The sequence below is a fragment of the Morchella sextelata genome, assembly GCF_020137385.1.
Source record: "Morchella sextelata strain SCLS chromosome Unknown scls_16, whole genome shotgun sequence".
Classification (NCBI taxonomy): domain Eukaryota; kingdom Fungi; phylum Ascomycota; class Pezizomycetes; order Pezizales; family Morchellaceae; genus Morchella; species Morchella sextelata.
The window spans coordinates 31314-53746 of record NW_025408631.1 but is presented as its reverse complement, the minus strand read 5'-3'; the positions used below and the strand labels follow the sequence as shown (position 1 = coordinate 53746).

General features: G+C 43.9%; 4 protein-coding genes across 4 annotated transcripts; 2 read left to right on the top strand and 2 right to left on the bottom strand.

Annotated features, from left to right (window-relative positions):
- Positions 1-230: 230 nt before the first annotated feature.
- Positions 231-606, top strand: H6S33_003741 (uncharacterized protein; the record flags this gene model as incomplete). The annotated part of the gene is made up of 3 exons (XM_044835181.1): positions 231-280; positions 340-460; positions 517-606. The coding sequence occupies 3 exons, from the start codon at positions 231-233 to the stop codon at positions 604-606; spliced, it is 261 nt and encodes an 86-aa protein (XP_044691275.1).
- A 16095-nt stretch (positions 607-16701) lies between these two features.
- Positions 16702-18356, top strand: H6S33_003740 (uncharacterized protein; the record flags this gene model as incomplete). The annotated part of the gene is made up of 2 exons (XM_044835170.1): positions 16702-18228; positions 18306-18356. The coding sequence occupies 2 exons, from the start codon at positions 16702-16704 to the stop codon at positions 18354-18356; spliced, it is 1578 nt and encodes a 525-aa protein (XP_044691274.1).
- Positions 18357-20904: 2548 nt separating this feature from the next.
- Positions 20905-21715, bottom strand: H6S33_003739 (uncharacterized protein; the record flags this gene model as incomplete). The annotated part of the gene is made up of 3 exons (XM_044835578.1): positions 20905-21176; positions 21230-21518; positions 21599-21715. The coding sequence occupies 3 exons, from the start codon at positions 21713-21715 to the stop codon at positions 20905-20907; spliced, it is 678 nt and encodes a 225-aa protein (XP_044691273.1).
- Positions 21716-22179: 464 nt separating this feature from the next.
- Positions 22180-22413, bottom strand: H6S33_003738 (uncharacterized protein; the record flags this gene model as incomplete). Its single annotated transcript, XM_044835567.1, has 1 exon — positions 22180-22413. One exon carries the CDS (start codon positions 22411-22413, stop codon positions 22180-22182), a length of 234 nt encoding a protein of 77 aa, XP_044691272.1.
- Between the last annotated feature and the right edge of the window lie 20 nt (positions 22414-22433).

Here is a 22433-nt window from a genome sequence, read left to right as displayed (position 1 = left end):
TAATTCCTTGTGCCGTCAGTGTTAATTTCTGATGACAGAACACCCCCATCTCATCTTCTATAGGCTTTCATCCAAATCCCATATGTATTTAAACTCCCTCATTCCCCCTCGATTTTCAATTCATTCCACAGTACTCTATCTTCCTCCAGCAATACAACAAGAAACTCAATCTCCATACCCTTCTCGACGCTTTAATCCTTCCAACAAATTAACCACCTACTACAATAACTATGGTTTCCTTCAGCACCCTCATCCTTCTCCCTACCCTCTTCCTCGGCTCGTAAGAATCCCTCTATTTCCTGGCACTAGTTTCTTCGCAACAACTAACCCACTCAACAGTGCCCTCGCAGGAATGAACTGTAAGTGCCAAGACGACCGCGGCCAGTTCAACGAGGCCACCAGGACCTGCTGCGGCCGGCAAAGTAACCCCCTTACTTACTTCCCTGGACCAAACAACCAGGTAACATGTTTTCTTCCCCTATGTTCGGGGCGGTCTCGCTGATGAAGAGTACCTAGTGCGCCAACCCTGCAAACGGGATTGATAGCGGTGCTTTTGAGAGTTGCTGTAAATCGTTGGGTGTCGGTGCTGCCTACTGCTGGGTTTAGAGGGATGTGAGGCGTGGTTGATTTATATCTTAGTTAGGAGGCGGTGGGGGTTGCCTTATATGTGGGGAAAGTGAGAAGGGACTTGTAACAGTGATAGTTGTATGCTACAATATATGCTCTTTTGTTCTTGAACTCTGGCCATAACCCCAGTCTAGTAAGTGTTGAAAATGCCAGCTCATGAACTGAAAATGTTTTCTACCGACTTTGGGGTACAAGCAGTTGAGAAGTTACCAATTCGACAATGTAAACATCATACTATACGGAAAAATACAACATTTCTAAGCTCATGTAATGTAAGGTAAGCTATAGAGCATGCAGGCTTCAATATGAGACTTGCATCACTTGCTACATATACGGTACAGCTAGATATATCCGGATTATAGAGTATTCTTGCTCTACTGTAGTAGAAATGTATCATGTAACGTATATCTCTCTAGTACTATGAATTAATTAAAACCGTTTTGACATCTTTTTGAGGGCTCCCAATACTTTCCAAGAAGACTTAGTATTTACTCGGAGTGCACATTATCACCATTTTCTAGTACCTGTACATTTACGGTGTCTTTCTAAACACAGTACAGAGAATTTTCAAGACATTACCTGACCGATGACGTTCCAACACTTGAAGTTTCAGAAGTGGGTTGATAGTAAAGAGTGAATAGTAGTGTGGTCGACGAGTCGAGTTGGCTCGAGCTATATCGATGGCTCGACTTGAGATAGCTTGAGAGCTTGAGATCTTTCCCACGAGAACGAGCCCAACCTTCTACGAGACAAGTTGGCTCGAGCTATGGGCAAGGCTCAACCTGAGCCGACTCGTCGACCATACTAGTGAATAGTCGCCTCTAATGCAATACTAGCGATGGGAACAATAAAAATAAGCTGATCCTAGAGTTGGTCAAATAAATAAGATACACATTGAAAGCCGCATTAAATAAAATCACATTAAAGATACCTCTCTGGGCAACTTTCCAACGCAACAGAGAGAAAGGGAGAAAGCGATGCACTCACAGAATAGAATCCTTCCAACTTACATCTTTTTCTGACCAGGAGATTGTGAAGCGGATGAAGAGACTAAGGTTAAGACAGAGATACAAGAACAGAGTGTACCCGGCCGTGTAAGATATTCAAAGATGGGGGAAAAGGTTTAAGTTATACCTATACAGTTATTTAAACCGTCATGTTCTGTAACTGTCTGGCCGTGGAACAGTCGGTATGTCTCTGCGGCCTAACAAAAAGAAATGAACGATACGGACATACGAGTGATACCTTATGATGCCGGTCTGAAACCCTAACCCTTGGTTTCAATAAGTGCAGCATTTCTCAGTCTCGACAATTTAAATGCCTACGCGATTGTTTGAAGTGACATATATCCCTTTTCTGTTCTGAGGTTCTGCTGTGATTACTGGCTCACCATAACAAACTTCAAGGTGAGCTAGGTCAACCACATATAATGAATGGATGTTGATATCGATATATGATCAGAACCCTAACAGCAACAATGGGAATCTCAAAATGACATCACAATTTTACAAGCTACATATGTAGATATTCGAAACTGGACCTTTGCAAACATACCCCCAAATATCAAAAAATTCAAAAAGAAAAAGTAGGCACATCCTTAGGATGAATAAGAGTTGAAAATACTCGAATCTCTAGGCAGATTTTTCCCGGATCACCACACATTTACTACCTGTACCTACATTCTACGGGCCGGAAAAGCTGTGAGTAGCGGTCGAGGATAGTGATGGGCACGAGACAAGACGAGACCATATTTACGCTGTTTTTGTCTCGTCTTGTGTTTAGGAGTAGTAGGTCTTGTCTTGTCTCGGGACTTTCTACAAAGTCTCGATACAAAGTCTCGAGACGTCTCGAGACTTTGGGAAAAATCCCAAACGTAGGAAATAGTTGAAAATAATCCAACACCTAAACCATATTTTCTGATATTGGTCCAACTGTATGTGCTAATTATAATCTTGTAGAAGAAATATTTTTGTTCAAAAGGTATCCCATGGACCGTAACTGGTTTTGCACAGAATTCCGTGCAAATTTTAGTATGCTTTGATTCGTTGCACCTTAAGTACAGTCACATGTAAATTGAATACAATTGTATGATCATATCTACAGGTCTCAAGGAATATAGAAATAACTTTCTAATGTAGGTGTGACTTCTTGATCTGGAGCTCTGGTCGAATATATCGCAAATCTCATGAGTTTACACTCGAAAATTGCAAAATGTGGTAGCCTAGATACTTATCCACTTTATCTATATGGATTCTGACATTTTTTTATTACCAGATTATGTATAATAAATGATCCCCAGCTTATTTCGATTTCTTTCGATTTTATTGGTTCCAGTATAAATAAAAGATATCAAAAATTCGCGGTTTTGGGGTCTGTTGCCATGTTCTGAGATATTTATCTGCCGGTAAATCATGTCATCCTGTATATTTTACATCCATTTCTACGCATTTACCATAATGCAAATTCATGAATAAATGCAACAAAAATGCAATCTCAAGTGCAAAAGAGTCTCTATTATCGGGCAAGAATCTTCTTCCACAAGCTTGAGGGGGCACAAGGGAATTGATTTAGAGCTACAGCAGCTCGGGTAATTGATGTGACAAATTTGCACGAGATTTCGTGCAAAATCGCTGAGTTACGGTCCATGGGATTATCCCTCCGAAACCTTTCCAAAAGGTCCAAAATAGTCTCGCGAGACGTCTCGAGACCAACCCATAATAGCCTCGAGATAATTGCGAGACTATTTTCATTGGTCTTATCTTGTCTCGTTCGAAACGCTCGAGACCTAGTCTCGAGACCTCAAGTCTCGTGCCCATCACTAGTCGAGGACCGATTAGTAGATTAAAAAATGGTTTGGGTCTCCATTGAATCCAAGTCGACAGTTTGAAGCTACGGAGAAACCTATCATAATTCGACCCTCTCAAATTCCATCCCTAAGAAACTTCCAGCGTTCGGGGGAACGAAACCAGAGTTCTGTAATAACTCTCTCTGAATTCCATCTCTACGATAATTACAGCAAAATTCGGCCACAGCGGGGGTGGAATTATGGTAGGTTTTACTATAGAGAAGAAGCTTGTGCTCACATGATGCGATATAGATATTCTAGTCTCGGGCGACGAGTGCGATTCCTGGTGGATCGTGTTACTATATGAAGAAGTTCAAAACTTATATAGAGAAAGAGGTCACTGGTTATTGCAGTTTCCGCCTGCCTCGATTGAACAGCTAACGTAGGAAAAAGGATCTGCCTTCCTAAACTGCTTTTTCACAAATTCTTACTCTTACCAATTACTCTTACAGGGGAAACGAAGAGGGCAGTTGAATAAGCAGGGGAGGTTTCTGTGGGGGAACGAAGCTTAACTTATCCCCAATAAAGGCACGAGATGGAGGCTTAATAGGGACGTTACATATATCTGGGTATTTTGATTTCTATCTTGGTACTTATGATTGAGAGATTGAGCCGCACTCGGCTGGCTGCCCAAGTGATACTAAGTGACGATTTATTTCTCCAAGCAGTTGAGAATATCTAGGCTCAAGTCGAGATTACAAAGATGCGGTGACCGTTCCCCCCCCCCCAAACCTTGTGAGTAGTTGTCGTACTAGAAGAGGTTTGTCCAGTTACAGGGCCGCCGCATGTTCTCATTATGATAGGTAGCTTAAATTGCGGTTATCAGTCTGAGAAGAGCGAGAGTTCTCCTCCTCTTCTCATCATTCAATACAAGTACGTACTACGCGTTATAATAGTTTGCCTTATCCCCCGATTAATATAATGCCAAGAGCTAACCTCTGTATGTGGCTTAGTCTGAATTGTAATGGGAGGCTCAAATTGCCAACGAATGTCAAGAATAATACATAGTTGAACTAGCGCCGTAATTAACGCAATCATGAGGTATTGACAATCACACGTCAGTGCCAAATGGCGCCCACTGGTACAGGGAACCTTGATATTTCCGCGGAGCCAACTTCAGGCCGTCTCAATGACCTCAAAACATTCCTTATATGTATAATTATAATAGGCTCTATACGTATGGATGAAAGAACATTGAATGATTTTGTTGGGTATGAGCCAGTCTAGATAGCTGATCATTACGGGGTGAAAAAGTGGGATTATCTGAAGAAGATCTCGGCAAAGATTATAATACGTGTAAGGAAACGCCCTAAAGCTCCTTTCGCTGACTGTACTCACATATCAAGTATGTATTTGCGCAACCAGCAAAACACACAGAACCTCGAGAGCTTTCCCATCTCCCCTGAAATTATGCATCTTTTATCTAGACACCTGAAAGACTCTACAGGCCACTTTAGATCATATCCATAAAGAACGAGGCGAAGGGTGTCTTAAAAGTCCTTTTATTGCTTTCCTCTCCACCTTTACCAGTATCTCAATTAGACCAAGAATTTGAAGTATGAATCTCCCTTATCGAAATTATACTATACTTGGTCGTTGCAGTTTTGGTATAACTATGGGAACTTTTATAAGTTGTTGAAAACCTCGATTTTTGGTGTGTTTTGCTGGTTGGGTAAATACATACTTGACAAGCGAGTACGCATCTAGGGAATAGGCGATAGGCGGTAGGTGATCTGTCATAACGGCTATCAAATCTTCAACTAGCTTAAACGAAACGTAGGAGACCGATTGGTCAAATAATTCCGTAGTGCGTTTCAACGATAGGTCTAGACATTATCATAACCCCCGAGTGAAATGGGGCGAGAACGTTCTGGGCCGGTGCATGAGTTCTCGGGGCTTTCCACGCGCTTATGGATAGATGCTCATTCGGAGCTGACCATTAACCAAGCAGGCAACCAGGAGATCGACAACCCGCCATCTTTCATGTAATTAGACTAAACTACATAGTAACCAATGGTCTTATATGGTTAATTGCGGGGGCCTCTAGCGTGTATGTATGGGCCTCCAGGACGCGCAACCGGGTCTATTTTCTTACGAAAGCAAGCGTGGGGCGGAAGCTAACTCCTAGCTCATATAACATTATTTAGAGTAAGGGGGTTATTCTTGAACTATCAGCATGTGGGAGCTGAAGCATACACGAATGAATTATCAATAAATCAATATTAAAGTTGAATTAGCGGTCTTGGGATGTTCGAAGATGACGAGGCGTCATATATAGCGTAAACGTTACCAGTAGTGAGATTCTTTCAGCCATATGGGAGATTCCCATGTGCTACATGGCGTATAAGACCTAATTAACGAGCTCGTATACAAGGATTAAGAGGGATATTCTAGCTCTTTTGGTCGTTTCGAAATATTTTCTAGTCAGGCCCCTACTACTCATATTGATATATATAAGATTAATCAGTAACAGAGTAATCTTACGCATAAGACCGAAGTCTTGAGAATGGCTAAGACCGAACTCCTAAAAGATGACATATCTAATCAAGACCATGCTTGAAACCAGACTTATTTCATTTTAGTTTTGCGTTATTAACTTGTTGTGATTTTGGTTAATATGTTATAAGCTCCAATGCCTTGAAAACCCACTATGATCTGATGACGGCGGAGGTAGAGTTAGTAACAAGCCAATGAGCATCCGAGTGATATACGATGATTACCGTAAACTCAAAGCAACCTAACTTCATTCTCATTGTGTATTGTCTCAAACGGCTTATACAACGTATTCTGATGCTTTCTTTCAGCAGAGATACATCTCTTGGCTAACGCGGCTCAGATCTAGGTACATACGTACATCAACAGATGAGTCTTGCATAGCCGAGTAAATAGCACTTCCCTATCCATATATAGGGTAACTCCACCATCTAAAGAGTTCGCTTCTAGAATCTTACACCTGCGGACTGGAAAAAAAAGATTGGTTGACTCAATTTAGACATTTCAGTAGTTCTGGTACGATATGTGTGCACTTTTCCAGTGACTGAGGTTGGTGCAGCCGGACATATCTGTGAGTTTAGTTTGACATAGGCCGAACCCCTTCTGAAACCCGTCGGCCCAACCTCATTCATTGACTGGTAGGGGATCTGCACTTGGATGCAGCATGAAGATTTTCCATTTCTCGCAAAGTGCAATGGCGTCTAAATAAGAATGTTTAAGTTCCAGCCTAGTATGCTGCATAGATAAAGCCAGATAGATCATTTCAATTGGCTCACTAAGCTCTTGGTATCCACCACAGCCCCCATCCTTGTATTTATTTAACTCCTAATGCATATCGAGTACTCTTATCCCATCACTTTCAGCCCTGGAAGAAGGTTTCGTTCGGTCTGACATTCACTTCTTCTGTGGCCGTTGTTTAGTGCAGTAGTTGCCACTTTTAAAGTTAATATGCGGTCATATGCGTACCCAAATTTAGTTCTAATCCATAGACTCCTACCCCTTACATGGAAGCCCAATATCTGAATGATTTCCACAACTGGTTTCAAACCCCAGCTGTCATGCAATTGTCACTCGGAAATACGCTGGAATATGCATTCTCTATGGAATTTCCGTAGCCGATAGGATAAACCAAACATGGGACCAGACCAAGCCAAGCACCAGGCTCACTAGGCTTCTCGCTACTTGGTCCGTAAACTCGAATAGGATATAGCAAACGAGGAGCAGTACATGATGTGTAATGTCGTTCACGGGCCTGTATTGAAGGACACTGGGTGTTGACGGACAAGCCAAAAAAGAGACAGCCAAGCCAGGCTTTGCCTTCAATCCGTCAACACCCAGTGTCCACCAATACCCCGTGAACGACAGTACTCTACATGGTCTGGGGTTATGTCTGCCTAGCTAGCAGGAATTTTAAAACAGATTCAGATCTAGGCGACCCACACGAGCAAGCAAAGTCGCCAACATGTGAGCAGTGTGATGCGCTTACAAGGGCACAAATCTTTAGGAACACGTCTCTACGACAAAGGGGCAATTCACAAGAATGAGAGCATCAATCTGCGCCGTTCATCGTACCTTTACAGAACAAATCGAATGTATCCCTTCGTCTGTCGACAAAATGCTGCTCCCCCAAGAAAAAGCAAATCTGGTGTGGCTTTACTAACAGATCTCGTTATCTCCCTTATCAAATAACAGATCTCACATACAAAATTTGTTCTCTATTATAGGGGGAGCAGCAATCGACAGACGAAGGGATACTAGTATAGTAGGTCAATATATATATGTGACCACATGCCCGCAGTGGAGAAGAAATCTGTTATGTAGGTACTCTATGTAACATGAAATCGGTTGGTTTATGAGATATGACAATCCAATATGCCTTAACTTGTGAGACATATCAAGTAGAGCTGAATACACGCTCTCGGGGTAACCTACCAGATTTGTGACCGATGGTGAGCTCACCAGCTTGATCAATTGACCATGCATGCCAATGTTCAGTTACATAACTGTTCCCTGGTTAGGATCCACCGCTATCCCGTTGTGAACGCAGGATTTAATCTAAGACCGGGCAAATATGTAGCTTATAACGGGTATGGTGCGTGGTACTCTCTTTTTAACATCACTCGTTGGGAGTTTCACAGAACGTTTGGCGTTGCTTTAGCAGCGATTAATTGCAGCTATTGGGTACCTGTCAATCACTTGGCGCCAAGACCCCGCTTGGAAAAGCCTAGCAATGCCAAGAGCGCCAGACAAGCTGAACACTAGGGATGGACCGGATGGTAGACAGCAAGAGCACTAGACAGAGAGAGCACTAGACAGAAAGAACACTAGACACCGTCGATACAAATCGTAGTAATAGACTCTTCTAGGATCGGGTTAGTTAGGTAATTCTAGTAAATTCAGATAGTTACCTGCGCTACTCGCCCTAGATCACATATTTGATTGAGTTACTGAGGGTTGTTCGTGCATTGCCTATTATACGCTTAGAGGTCAACTCCGAAACATGCATGAAGATACTCTACGTACAGTTTATATAGGGAATGTATTTTGTTCTATTGGTTTCGCCAAGGCACTATAGATGTGCAGCTCGAAATGCGGTGAAAATTGCATCAAAGCGCAGGGCCCATTCATGGATGGATGGATGTAGGGTGCCTGATGTACCGCGTACCTACGTGACATATTTCGTAACCTGCACCCCAGCACTATCCCATAGACCGTCAGGCCGAATTGTAATTAGAGGCATCTAATGCAAAGTGGAAATCGTGATATAAGGCACGCCTATAAGACTAGCAACGGAAGAAACCATCACGGAGTTTGTGTGTGATGAATTATACGTTGTAACACAGACATACATATAAATCTTGCGTTTACCATATCACGATTTCCACTTTGCGTTAGATGCCTCTAATTACAATTCGGCCTGACGGTCTATGGGATAGAGTATCTACTGTATCTCTGAGAGATACCTATCCATCATGATCGACTGCAGAGGCAATGCAATTGACCCACATTACTTCTCTCCTCTACTCTAGAGTAGAGTAGAGTAGCTAGAGCACAGCGCTCTTTCGTATACATATATGTGGAGCGGACTAAGATATAGGATGTGCTGCACCTACGTAGCCGCGTAGAGTACTTAGAGTACACGTGTGAATGCTCAATTACGAATGCCGTTAGTCGCACAACACAGAAAATAACAACCACTGATTTGCTGAGATAAAAGATGCCGATTCGATACCGGGACGTTCGTCTGGTTGCAATGGTGGGTGGTTGACGCGCGGTTGTAATTTGGCTGCACAATGTTCATCGTGATTTGGTCCAGTCCAGACGTGTCTTGGCAACTTGTCCCACGAGAGCAGTGCAATAGGTGGAGTAATAAGTGGATCTACATGCTCTAATAGAGTCACTTCTGGTCCAATGCATCAACTCCTGGACCGTCCCGAACCTGACCACGTGCAGTACTCTATTCTACCGCAAAATCTCAGGAATAACGAATCGAACTGGACTGGAATATTGGCCTTCGGATTGGTCAAATACTTGTTGAGCCTCAATCCGACAGACCCAAAGCGTAACTTTTGGTCATCTTGACCAATGGTAAGTGGTATTCCAGCCCAGTCCGATTCGTTATTCCTGAGATTCTGCGGTACTCTACTCTCATACTTGACCTGTGCTTTTGTGATTTTTGCCGGGGTGGAGAACACACCCCTGCTCGCGCGGGAGTATCACATTATTGACCCATCACTAAAACCATCATGTCTGCAGCTTTAATCGCCGATTACTTTACCGTGCACTGCCTCCATCCTACTGACATTTAGCATCTGTAATAGAGCGCCAATTTACATTTACGAAATTATCCGAGATTCCTAGGAAAGGTAGGCGCAGTCGATTACCCACGGTTCTCTTCTACCTACGAATGCTCGGCAATGGCGCCTGCGATTCACGAAGAAAATAATAAGGTATGTAGTACTTATTAAAAGTACTTGAATGGAAGCCTCGTAATGTGCCAACATCTCCTACTCAGGACATGGAAATAATCTACAATACTGTAGCTGATACATACACCTGCGACTGCCTCACTTATGACTAACTGGCCAATGGCCATAGAAATTATCCAAAGCCTCAGTCTCTGCCTGCCCTAGGACAAAAGAGGAAATCCGATTGGTATTGAGTACTAGTATTTCGCTGACGTTTTTGAACTGGGCCATTATTGCATACACCCAAAATCATGAGCTTGGCGTATTTTTGTATGGCATGCAATATCAGTCGCGTCCACAAACGTCAGAGAAATACGAGTAGCCGTAGAGCGCCTGCACAATATGTATGTACCTACAGTACGTAGCCCATATCACCGCGTCCGCTGGTCGCCGACGCAAGTGCGGGGAACCTCCGATGGTGGGCATGGATCCGCGGACCAATCATACATAGTATTCCCATTATGCTTTTGAAATATTCACTACGAAAACCAGAGGTTTTGTCTATGACTTTGAGCCTCATTTGAAGGCAGCTGCCAGAGGACCATGTCGATAAGGAATGAGATAAGGAAGTGAAATATCGAGATAATACAACATCGAAAATTGGAAACGTCATCCATTAAAAGGTGCAGTACGCATTGTCCAAATTGAAAGTGATGGGATGCGGTGCATGCACTGCATAGCATAAGCTTCCTTCTTTCATTAACCTGCAGGCACCTTGTCTTCTTTTTTGCCCTTGACCATGTCGCCCAGCCCCTTTGACTCGGTGACTTACCGTGAGGTGCCTTGTAATTTAGTTTTATCCAATTCGCCAGCAGAAGATATGAGATTTTCCATTGACCGAAAGCTGGAAAAACACCAGAGTTTTCTTCAACATTTGAACGAAAGAGACAGGCTATGAGGTATAGCCACATACAGACTTCTGGAAAGCTTAGCGTCAGCTTACGTGTGAGTACATGCACAAGAACAAGTACCGATAGTCGGACCTCGCTATGCCGGATTAATTGCCAAGATTCAGACAATTTCATATTCACGAGAAGTCCGGGGTAGCAAGTTGGTTTTGCAGTAAGAGAGTTAAAATCCCAGAGGATTTTGTACGGGACAGCAAGGGATCCGGAGTATTGAGTTCCGGCATATCGAGTTGCGACTGTATATAAAATAATATCAGCATCCCTTGCCCGCAGATGATGCCTGCCACGATCACTGGAAAGAAACTCAACTGAGATAAGTTCCATAGCAGCCATGTAACCTCTGCTCGCAACGAGGGTTAGGTTTATCTTGTTGCCATCGTTGCCATCGCTGTTGTTGGACACGCTAGGACTCGATCTCGCTTAGGAACATGGTAGTTGACGCGGCGAAGGAAACGTAGCAGTTTAGATCACGTTGTATAGGTGTCGCTAGTCGACTACCTCTAGCTAGCAATATTGTTTCTCTCTCTTGTTATCATCATGGAATACACACCCTTCTGCTAGCTGGCATTACTACGCTATTCGTATCGTCGACGAAGAATAGAGAGACTACAACAGCCGGCTAACACCGTTCAAGTCATTTATTACGATTTGTAGGTGTGTCGACTTTAATTCTAATTGGACGTGTATATTCATGAGGCTCTTCCACTCAAAGTTTATTGCCACCCAAGCTTACTCGAGTATCAAAGTACCTAGACACCCATTCTTGTTCCGACTAATATTCACACTCTCACAGGTACCAGACCAACCCAAATAAAGCAGATCCCCTATCCAGCTAGGCAGCACCCCCATAAGCTGAAAACCTTAAACCCCTTAGCGAAAAAACGAGACGGCCTCCCTGTTCAGAATCAGAATATGGAGGATTTTGTCCTGTTATTGACCATGCGACTCGGATATAGGGTGCAACAGATGATCCGTGAGGATGTTTCATAGCGAAGTCACTGGGCCATAGACGCCTCCCGAGTCGTCCGGCGGTGCCGGGTCCGCATGTCTCATCGATACCCTGCAATATGCCAACACATAACATCAAGCTACTCCCCTTTGGGTTTTGCAGTTACACATCTAGTCACGTGCTGTTGTAAAGACACACTGGAAAGGGTAGTGCGGGGGTGGTCCAACTAGCCCAAATGGGTTAGCGGGCACACATGAGCAGCACAACGCGCAGAAAGGAGATATCCAGCTCCGACCATCTAATCACACAATATAACTAATGCCCTTATGGCGGGGGAAAGGAGCCTACGCGCTGAGGAGGAGCAAATCCTCGGGGGCTGTTTTCTTGCCAAAAGTTATTCATATTTAGGATCTCCTTGCAGTACACATTGTCTTTTTGAGAGTGTTAGAGGGTAGATAGTTTCCTAGCTAGCTAGTTCTCTGAAATACAGAAACATTTATGGGGAAGGAGGAGAAAGCTTACGAGAGATCGAGAAAGACACGACCAATCGGTCTATAGGTGCCGGGGGACCTGCTGTATAAACCAAAACTAATGGTGGTATTTTTGTGGCTTCTATAAAAAAGAAAATGTTCCCCGAAGTTGACGCCCCCCCGCTCCCCTAAGGTATCTCGCGCAATATCTACACATTCCACCGGTAGGATGTTTCGGCAGATAATGCCACGGACCGCAATTGATGATATGTAACAGTCAAACCTCACTATGCCGGATCTCAATACATATCCCGGGTCCTTTGCTGTCCCGTACGGAATCCTCTGGGATGTTAATTCTCTTACTGCAAAATCAATTTGATATCCTATATGGAAATTGTCTGGTTCTTGGCACCCGGCATAGCGAGGTGCGACTGTATATGTACACCCGCAGGAAAAAAGTGAGGAAACAATGAGTAGCGTGACAACGAGTGCGTCTAACTTGACATCCCCACACCCGCAATACAGCCTCACGAGTATTCCCTAGCCATGCCTTTTAACAAGTCCGGAAAGTGAAGAGAGGCTACTCTTAATGAAAACATACAAGTTATTGAAGCCCAAGCTAGGGAAGAGTGGGAAAGGCTAGATTGGGAAAATGTATATAAAATCATTGACAGCATACCAAAGAGAATTGCAGCAGTAGTAAAGAACAAGGGAAGTCATAAAAAGTGGTAAATATAGTTCAGAGGCCGTAGTATCTATTCTGTATCTCATTGTGTAGTCATATTACTTCTATTCATTTCCATTTTCACTTTTTCATTAGGGTTCTGATTGGTTGCACTCGTTGTTTCCTCACTTTTTTCCTGCGGGTGTACATACAGCATGATTCAAATTTCGAAATTTCTTCATCCCAATACCTAGGCTGGGAAAGGTGGAATGCATTCACACATAGAGTACCCTCTACTCTGCCTACCTCCAACATGCTCTACTTTGAGTATGACCTACTCTTGCAGGCGGTGGCGGTGGTGGCAATATCGTCTACGGCGCCCCGAGAGTTGGAGCTTTACATTCCGCGATATACTTGGTAAATCGTGATCTCCATTTACTTCCGCCCCGTTGGTATCATGGGGCTGGCACTGCTAGAGAGTTCGACCGAAGAAAGACGACTCTGAGAGGAAAGCTTCAACTATGTAGTACCTAAACCCTTATGGTGCATCATTCAGTCAATGCCTACAAGCTCGTCTATGTAGAGTAGTAGACAGTGCCGGACATCCATAACAATGGGCTTCGGAAGAGCCCCAAAATAGCGCCTTAGACTGCCTCTCGTTGAAGTTGACGGGGCTGCCCGCTGCGGGAAAATAAGAAATATTTCTCACCACTCTGGCTAGCAATACCGACTGAGATATCGGTCACGTTAATTAAGAGCCCATGGCCACGAGTGGAGCAGGTGCCAAAGGGAATGCCAGTTTTCACATTGAGCTGCAGATCAAAGCAGAGAAATAATAGGTAGTGAAACAAATTTTGCAGCAAACTCTTCGTTGTATTTTTCAGAATGAAACACCCGATGAGCATATATTCGTGCAGGGCTCGACTACTTTTTGGAAGAGTGTGTAGAGTACCTAGAGTACAAGGACACTAGCAGTAGGCCACCTCGCGACCGCGAGTTGCAGGTTCCTTTGGAGAAGTAAGTGCTTCGGTCTGACATAGTTTTGGGGGGGATTCACCTCCTCCCAGCCAATTCACTCTCTTTCTTGATATTTTCCAATAGTTCTTGAATCTACACCGGTTTTTTGGGAGCGGGAGACCTTCGGCCCCCGGCTGCCGGGGGGGTTCACCTCCTCCCAGCCAGCTCATCCTTTCTTAATATTCTTAATATACTGAATAATGTATCCTTTGATCGCGCCGGATGCTCAGGATGGGTCATGCTTAGTCAACATCCCTAACCCTGAAATGTCTCGAACAGTGTCTCACACAGCGCAAACCGGCCAACCAAACCACCACTAAATGTCTCGGTATTTTTGAGACATAGGGTGTTGTAGTAGGTACATATTAGACACATGGTACATAATGTGCACATGCAAGTATGTGCAAGTGTGTGAACGTGGAAATGACGCTCGTTAATGTCTTAGAGTGTGAATCTTTAACTCCTAAAAAGGTATGTACTGACCGGTGAAAGTACCTACATACAGTGCGCACTGAGAGGTGCGCAGTGAATTTCCCTCACTCTAGCTAGATTATACAGTAGCGGTACATATAATCATTGTAGAGGCAGGGATCTGCGAGCAGGGTCTGTATTGACGGCTAGGCCAATGGAATTTTATTTGAATTTGAATTCTAACACCCCCCCGCTCTGCGAAGAAAAGAAGAAAAAAAAAGAAATGACACGTCGACGAGGGACTGGGGAAGGATGCAACCTCGAACATTTCGTATTATGCGGAACTCAAGATTGATTAACGCAAGTTGGGTATTTATCAATGGGATATACGGGATGTAAATAAGCTATCCATCAATTCAAAGTTTAAATGCAGTGCAATGTATTGGCCAAAGAATTATCATTTCCGTTCTCAAATTTAATCATATATGATACGAGGTAGAGTAGGCACAATAGAAACATACATAGTAGGACTGTCGCGATTAAATTTACTAGGGGCGATCGTAGGGTTGATAGCATACATAAGCTTTAGATCTAGAGGAGGAATTATATCCCTCCTACAACCCTACGCCTGAGGTGCCAAGTATGCCTGCTCCCTATTTCCTTAACCAGCCATACAAACCTTGTCTTTAGACCCCTGTTTCTACAATACTCTACCTGTCGCTGTACGTACTCGCGACAGGCATGAAGTACCCGAATATGCAGCTGCAAGTTTTTGGTGCATTTTTGACTTCTACTCCAATGCAAATTGCAGATTAGGACGTGCATTTTCGGGTACTTGTTACCTGCTGCGAGTAGATGGCCCAGGTACTGCAATGCATATTTGTACTCTAGAGTAGTTGGTTTGTTACACAGCGGAAAGTCAGAATCGCGTAATTTTTTGAGTGGAGACAGGGGATCCAGCTGTAAACAGGGTTTGAATTTCTGGATGGGCCAATAAAACCCCCTCCAGTATAGGTACTGGTACCTACTCTACATATATTTTCCAATTCCACATCACGCTGTATGGAGCGGGTATATGCGCAGCAGCACTACTCTACTCGCTTCGATCAGGACTCCTACGGCATTCAGAATTCGATAGCCGGGTCGGTCTTGGCAGATCTGGGTGGGGGGGGCTCCAATGGTTCAATTTACGATTATTATACTTGTCGTTACACAACGTCGCCTGGAACGAGTGCTCACTGGTGACTGACCTTGAACCACCCCACACATGTATGCGAGTCTAGTCCCGAGAATAGAGACAGGGCGAGACCTGCTTCTCAGGTCCAGTGCTGTGTGTGTGTATGTGCACGAGTAACCTAGAAAGATGACCTCCCAGGCCTCAATACCTCTCGACCGAGACCTGCACAGCACCAGATTCTAAGGATTTCTCGATCTACATACATGTTTCGCTAAAAAGAAAAAACACCACCAATCCTCATGAAAAGCACAATTCATGCGCGCCCAATCGATCGACCCATGCTAATGGTGTTTGTAATTAAACGCAGTCCCCCAGTTGCTGTCACTCTTTTTGTTTCGTGTCACCCACCCACCCCTTGCCGGGCCAGAAGAGGGCCGTACATACAGATTCGGATTGTGCATGATAAGGCCGAAGTGGAGTAGAACAGGAGGGCGGGCACTGGCACCACTACCACACGTGCCGATAGATCCCTGAGGATGCATCGACAGGCCCGCTCATTATATAACTCTCGCCTCATTCCACACTCCAATATACTAGTTGTGGAGATAGTAACCTGTCAGACAGCAGTTCTCACACTCGCGGCTTCTAGTTCCTCTCGAGCATCGCGCTCATCCGTACGGTCTACTCAACTACACCTAGCCATCTCCTAGCTAGGACAACCCCCTTTGCTACATATATACCTCCTCTTCAAATCCTTGAGGGGGAGTGTTCCACAGACAAATCTTTACCTTATCCGTGTGGTACGGTGACTACGTTTAGGTTTGGCTGCCTGGAGGACGACGGAAAACGCGGTATACATAGTAGGTATTTATTGCCCTTGACTTTTGAGTAGATCTATCTAGCACGTATGTCGGTATCGGGAGAGACCGTGCTAGGTCTCCCTGTGACTGCTCGAATCCACCACCATGATACCATGCTAATGTTAGGTATAGGCATAGCTGTTAGGAAACGGTTGGAAGTTCTCAAACACTTCAAAAAGCTTCAATAATCATTGACGGTACTTGAGATCCTCCCGGATATGGACTAGAAAAGTTTGGAGGCTAATTAGTACTAGCACTAGTGAGGATTTAGAAGGATTCCGTTTCGCACAATACATTCCTGAGCTCTCCGCGATGGGTCTCCCTACTTCGTACCAGCTATCCATGGTACTCATGTTGATGCTTGTGGGGATATTTCATATATGCCTCGGGTCTCCAATACCACAAACCAATCCAGATGGCACCCAGACAAATCCAAATGCCACCGACCCCAACGGCCTGACAGACCTCGATGCTGGCCTACTAGGAAAGGTTGCTTGGCACCCGGAACCGAAAGGTCGCGGCACCATTGGAATCCTTATCAGTTGTACGGCGACATACATCTTCTGTATCTGGACCAGTATTCATCCCAACATCATGCCGGAAACTACAAAGACCTGTCGAACGTTCTACAAGACCGTTCTCACATCCGTTTCCATAGTGCTTCCACCAGGTATAATGGTTTGCGCGATGGGTGAACTCTATGATGCATGCCAGGTCCTCAAAGAATGGAACAAGATGAGGGATGCGTGGGAGAAGAGCGGCGTCATTACGGCGAAAGACGACAGCAACGCGCTGGGATTGGACGGAGCATTCTTCGTCGTGATGGGGGGTTTCCTTGTCAAAAAGGTGAAAGTAGATGGAAAAGGGAATGTAATTAAGTCTTCCATTCATAAACGTCCGTCTACCTCTTCCGGTCAAACCGGCGCAGCACCAGACAAGCAGACAGCGCAGTCCACAAGCCAACCTGATGCCCCAGGGTCTAGTACGTCCCCGGGTACAGATACTACGACGGAGGCCGTCTACTGGTCCATTCTCACGCCTGAAGGTTTCATCGAGTACGCGAAGAAGGGCGTTATCACGCCTGAGTCTTTCGAAAAGCGTGACATGGACGACAAAGGGAAAGCCAACATGATTGCAAAGATATTCGCATTCGCCCAGGCATTGTGGTTGATTGCACAAGCGTTTGCACGCTGGCAAGATAAACGTGGGCTGCCACTCTCCCTGCTCGAGGTGCACGTGATTATCCAGGTTGTTTGCACATCAGTTATATACGCCTGCTGGTGGAAAAAGCCTCTGGATGTCTCTGAACCCCTCAAGATAAAGCTGCACACAGAGATAGCGAAACAAAAGGGTATAGCTATCCCAGATATCAAGAAACCAGAAAATCGCATAGCCGCACTGAACGCAAGCGAGAATTACAAAGACATCGAATTCGAATCGAAGGAAGCCAGCGCCATCAACAACAGCCCCCCCACCCCCGCCCAGGCAGACCTCGACAGTGAAAAGACCGAGCCCGCTACCACCAGCACCAGTCCCACCCTCATCCCCAATCCCGATCAAGCAAAAACCGTTGACCTTGAAGCGGCCCCCGCCCTCGAACAGAAATATCTGAAACCATGCATCATAACGACAAGGAAACCGAAATCGGACCTGGTCGCAGTCATGATAAAGGCCATTTTCGATATCACCAAACACATTTACTCAACCAAGAATAATTGGTATGGCATAGCGGCAGTGATAGTGGAAGGCTTGCTTGTTATGGTGTTGGGAGTACTACACATCATCGTCGCACTGGGATACAACCCAGAAAATGGAGCCCAATTCCCTTCAGAGACGGAGGTAACCCTATGGATACTTTGCTGCGGAGGGATGATGGTGTTCCCAGTCATCGTGGTGTTTATCGACCTCTTTACCAGGTACGAAATGGACCTATTCCACATTTTGTGGAAGGCTCCCTACAAGCTTGAGGGGGAGAAGCGACGTTCGCTTATACCATATGCTTTCACATCAATGCATAAGTTGTGCGTACAACATGCGGGTGATAGAACAGGATTCGCCCGGGTCCTCTTGGTGGTCTGGCACTACTTTCTTCTCTTGACATGTATCTTCTTCATCACCCTTACTTTCGCTTGTTCACTCTTCTTTACCATCGAGTCATACCTTGGCTTGCGCAAAGCGACGGAAAGTTTGTTTGAAACTCCACTGTGGATCGACTTCTGGCCGCATCTCTGAGGAAGCAAGTGTGGCGAGTAATCTGTGTAGTTGGGGTCCGGGCGGGGGGCGTATATCCATATGTTTTTAAATAACGTTGTTCTGATTTTCCTTTGTTTCTTTCCCTTTTGTTCTTTTATGAATAGTAATGCAATTTGATATCCGGCTCTATGACCTCAATTGAATTATCTTGTACTACTTTATAACTGAAGCTACGATTGATAATCGCTACGCTAGTCCTATATTCCTTGTGTTCCTAATAGTCCGATGTGATATGTGGTCGTGCGGGACAAGATTGCAAAGATGGTAGACTCTAAATATATCTAATTATGCAAAGGTGGATATCGCGGTCTTGGTGAGAGTTCTTTCCTTGAGATTAACCTAGTTTTTGCAAACAATCGTTTGGTTTATTTAGCGCAAGACCTGCCACCGTAGTGCGCGCTAGCCAACCACGAGCAGCCATCACCAGGAATTGAGTTGGCTAGACCTTGAGCCTTTTCGAGGCCGATTTCTCTGCAATCTTCTCGCGATTTGTCTGCCCGGATGTCATTGACATGTATGTAGGCACATCGTCGTATAGAGAGCCTTAGGATATTTAACCCTAAACCTAATAGAATTTCTGCCCGGTTGATACAGTATGACGTTCGAGAGCTTTGTATAGGCCTTTCCTCACCGTGCAGTCGCGTCGATTACAGCTTTCGAGCAGCTCGTGGAGCACACTTGTTCGGCTTGGGAGGCTGCTCTATAGATCGATATAAGGTACATATACACATTATATACACATGGCGCAGGACCAAAAAATCCCGACTTTTAAGTACAGTCGGGGTACAGAAGTTTTGGTAACTTTTGGTTGCCGTTGCAACACAAAATTTGTATGGGAACACCATACAAAGTCAGAAACACCACACAAAATCAGAAACACTCAAATCATGACTTTAAAAATTAGATTGCACACGCCTGAAGAATGAACTCAAAATTCTAGAATTCTCTGAGCTCCGTCATGAGATAATTCCCAACTGCCCTTGATGAGTTGAAATTTTTTGATAAGGTTGTGTGGTTGTTTCGGGTAGCTAAACATGTCTACTTTGGCTGTGAAAAGGGTATATTAGCAAAACTTCTGTACTAGCATTATACATTTACGCTATTGAAACGTCCATATATAGTTGTGGCCACGAGAGAAATTGTCTCGAACTACCGCCTTGAGACCTGCTTGCAAGAGTTGACAATATAGATAGTTTGAAGGGACAAATATCTCGAGACATACTACAAGACTTTTGCCGCCACTCACATAGTACGTAAATATCTAATAACAGTCAAATAATTTGCATCTTTTTGGATCATATGATCATATATTAATTCCGAATTTGAATATTCTCTTACCAAAATCATTAGAAGCCTTCCATCTTCACTGGATATTGAGAATCCATCACCAAATAACAATCAACAAGTATTACTCTATTGGGAGTATTCCGGTGGAGGGAGAAGACGATTATTTCAGTAATTGAATACGAGACTACTATTGTCTTGTAGTACTCTTGATACCTCTCGAGACTTCTGAAATATTTTCTCTCATAGACGGTACCAGACAAAACCACTACTAGTTTTATCTCGTCTTGTCTCGTGGCCATCACTAAACACTAATATTCGCTTAACTTGACATTATCAGAATTGGAAGGGAGCTTTATATATAAGGGACGATTTTAGTCACTGAGGTCTAGCTATGAACCCTAAAGAATACTTGATCCTAGCTATAGAATTGATATTTCAAAACAACTCTCTTTCTACAACTAACATATCTCATTTGTAATGTCATTATGTTTAAAAACTGTTTAGATATGTTTAGTTCTGGAAGTTAATATTTTCTGTCTATAATTACTGCAGCTTCGCATATATATACACTTATGCATATGTGAAGCTCGAGAGTATAGAATCCCGCCCATGGTATTATGATTAATATTATCTAAATACATCATGTGTGATTTCTTTATTAATGACCTGAGGTTTCTAATCGAATAGCGCAGTATATCTCCTAATGATATACTGTCTCTCTTCTTTATTCAATAGACCGATGAGTTCGTGGATGTTGTTAGGTGGTATAATTCGGACGATTCCTTTCCCTCCACGGTATCTTAATCTGCCATAATTGCATGCCGGGAAATGTCTGATATATGCCAATAAGAGTTCCCTTTCTTTTTTCTTTCTCATTACTCCCCCTTCTTTCAACTGTACCAGTTCATCAACAGCTTCCACACCTGTAACTGTGAGGTTGTGGAGTAATATCTGTCTAGTTCTTTGCAGATAACGTTAAACGAAATTGTTGTCGTTATTTTCTGGAATTTCCACTGAAAAAAAGAATAAAACTTCTCCGTATTGGTTGACGTTTAGTCTCGGATCAACTCTAAATAATACGTTGGAAGTAGAACGTGTCAGGTTTGATCTCTTCATGGTTAAAGAAGTTGCTTTGAACGGATAAGGATCTCGGTGTTGTGTCTCAAAGTGCGCTGCCCGGAATACACCGCAATGTGTTGGGATATCAAAGCCGTCGACCTGCTCGTCGAGATGGATATCCTCAATGTCTATATAGAAAATTTAAACTTGTATATCATTTAATTTCGTTTATTTTTCATACCTAGCAAGGCTACGTTGCTTTCCTGCATATTATTTTCATGCGCCAGAAAGTTCTTCAGGATCATCCTTTGATAGGGGGTCAATGGTTTGATCTTTGAAGTACCACAGAACGTAATTTTATAATTATTTTCAACTTGCAATTGGCCTGTCTGTGATTGTGCATCCGGTAGTCGAGAAGCCTTTATCCGACGGGATAGGAACTTTGACAATCGTATATTGCCGTCAGAGTCTTCGTCGCTTGATTGCATAGCGATGTTTTCGTGGTCAATAACATATACTAAAGCGTTCTTCTGCTCCAACATCATAATAGTATTAGCAATATTCTGATTTGTTGAGATCCTAGACTTCACTGTTTTAGCTAGTGTCCTACAGAAACGCTCCATTGCCCATTGAGAATATGAAAACAATCGGTCCAGCCCATTTTAATGCCTGCGGAACGTGTATTATTTGGTGGAACACCGGCAAACAGGTTTTTAGTCGTGTCCATTGCATGCGGTAATAGTGCCTCTCATAATACTCGCTGAAACTTTGAATATTACGCTGTCATTCTTTGAGATCTTCTGTGCTGATTGAATGGTCGCATGTTATTTGAATCGTCTCTATCAAGCTGATAAACTCAATATAATCGTCTTCTGGGAGGTGCTCTTTGAGGTAAACTGTCCCAATAAGAAAAGTAAATAATTGCCACTCTGCTGCAGTGATCATGTTTATATATTCAATGAAATTCTGTAATATGGGACCAAAGAGCTTTGGGAAATTTGATCCGCTGGAAGCAATATCCGCGCTCATTTTCTCCCATTCCTTTAGTGGTATATTGTAAGAATCGTCATTCCGGATAGCATTTGCCATTGCCTGGCCTACCTTAAGTCTGATATGACTATCAATACGGCTGCCATTTGGAGGTATAACAGGTGCGGCATTACTAGCAGAAGAGACGCTATGAAATCTTCGTCAAGGAGCTTGCCTGTCTGCAGGGGTCCGGAAAAAACTGCCTATAGATCCTCTTGGTCTTTCCTCGTCGCTATTCTCATCGTCTGCCAGCTCTTTCTCTTCTTTGTCTTTTTCCTCTTCTTGGTCTTCTTCCTCTTCTTCGTCTTCTTCCTCTTCTTCTTCTTCTTCTTCTTCGTCTTCTTCCTCTTCTTCGTCTTCTTCGTCTTCTTCATCGGAACCTTTATTATCTGGCATGCCTGTCTGTGCCCGGTGTT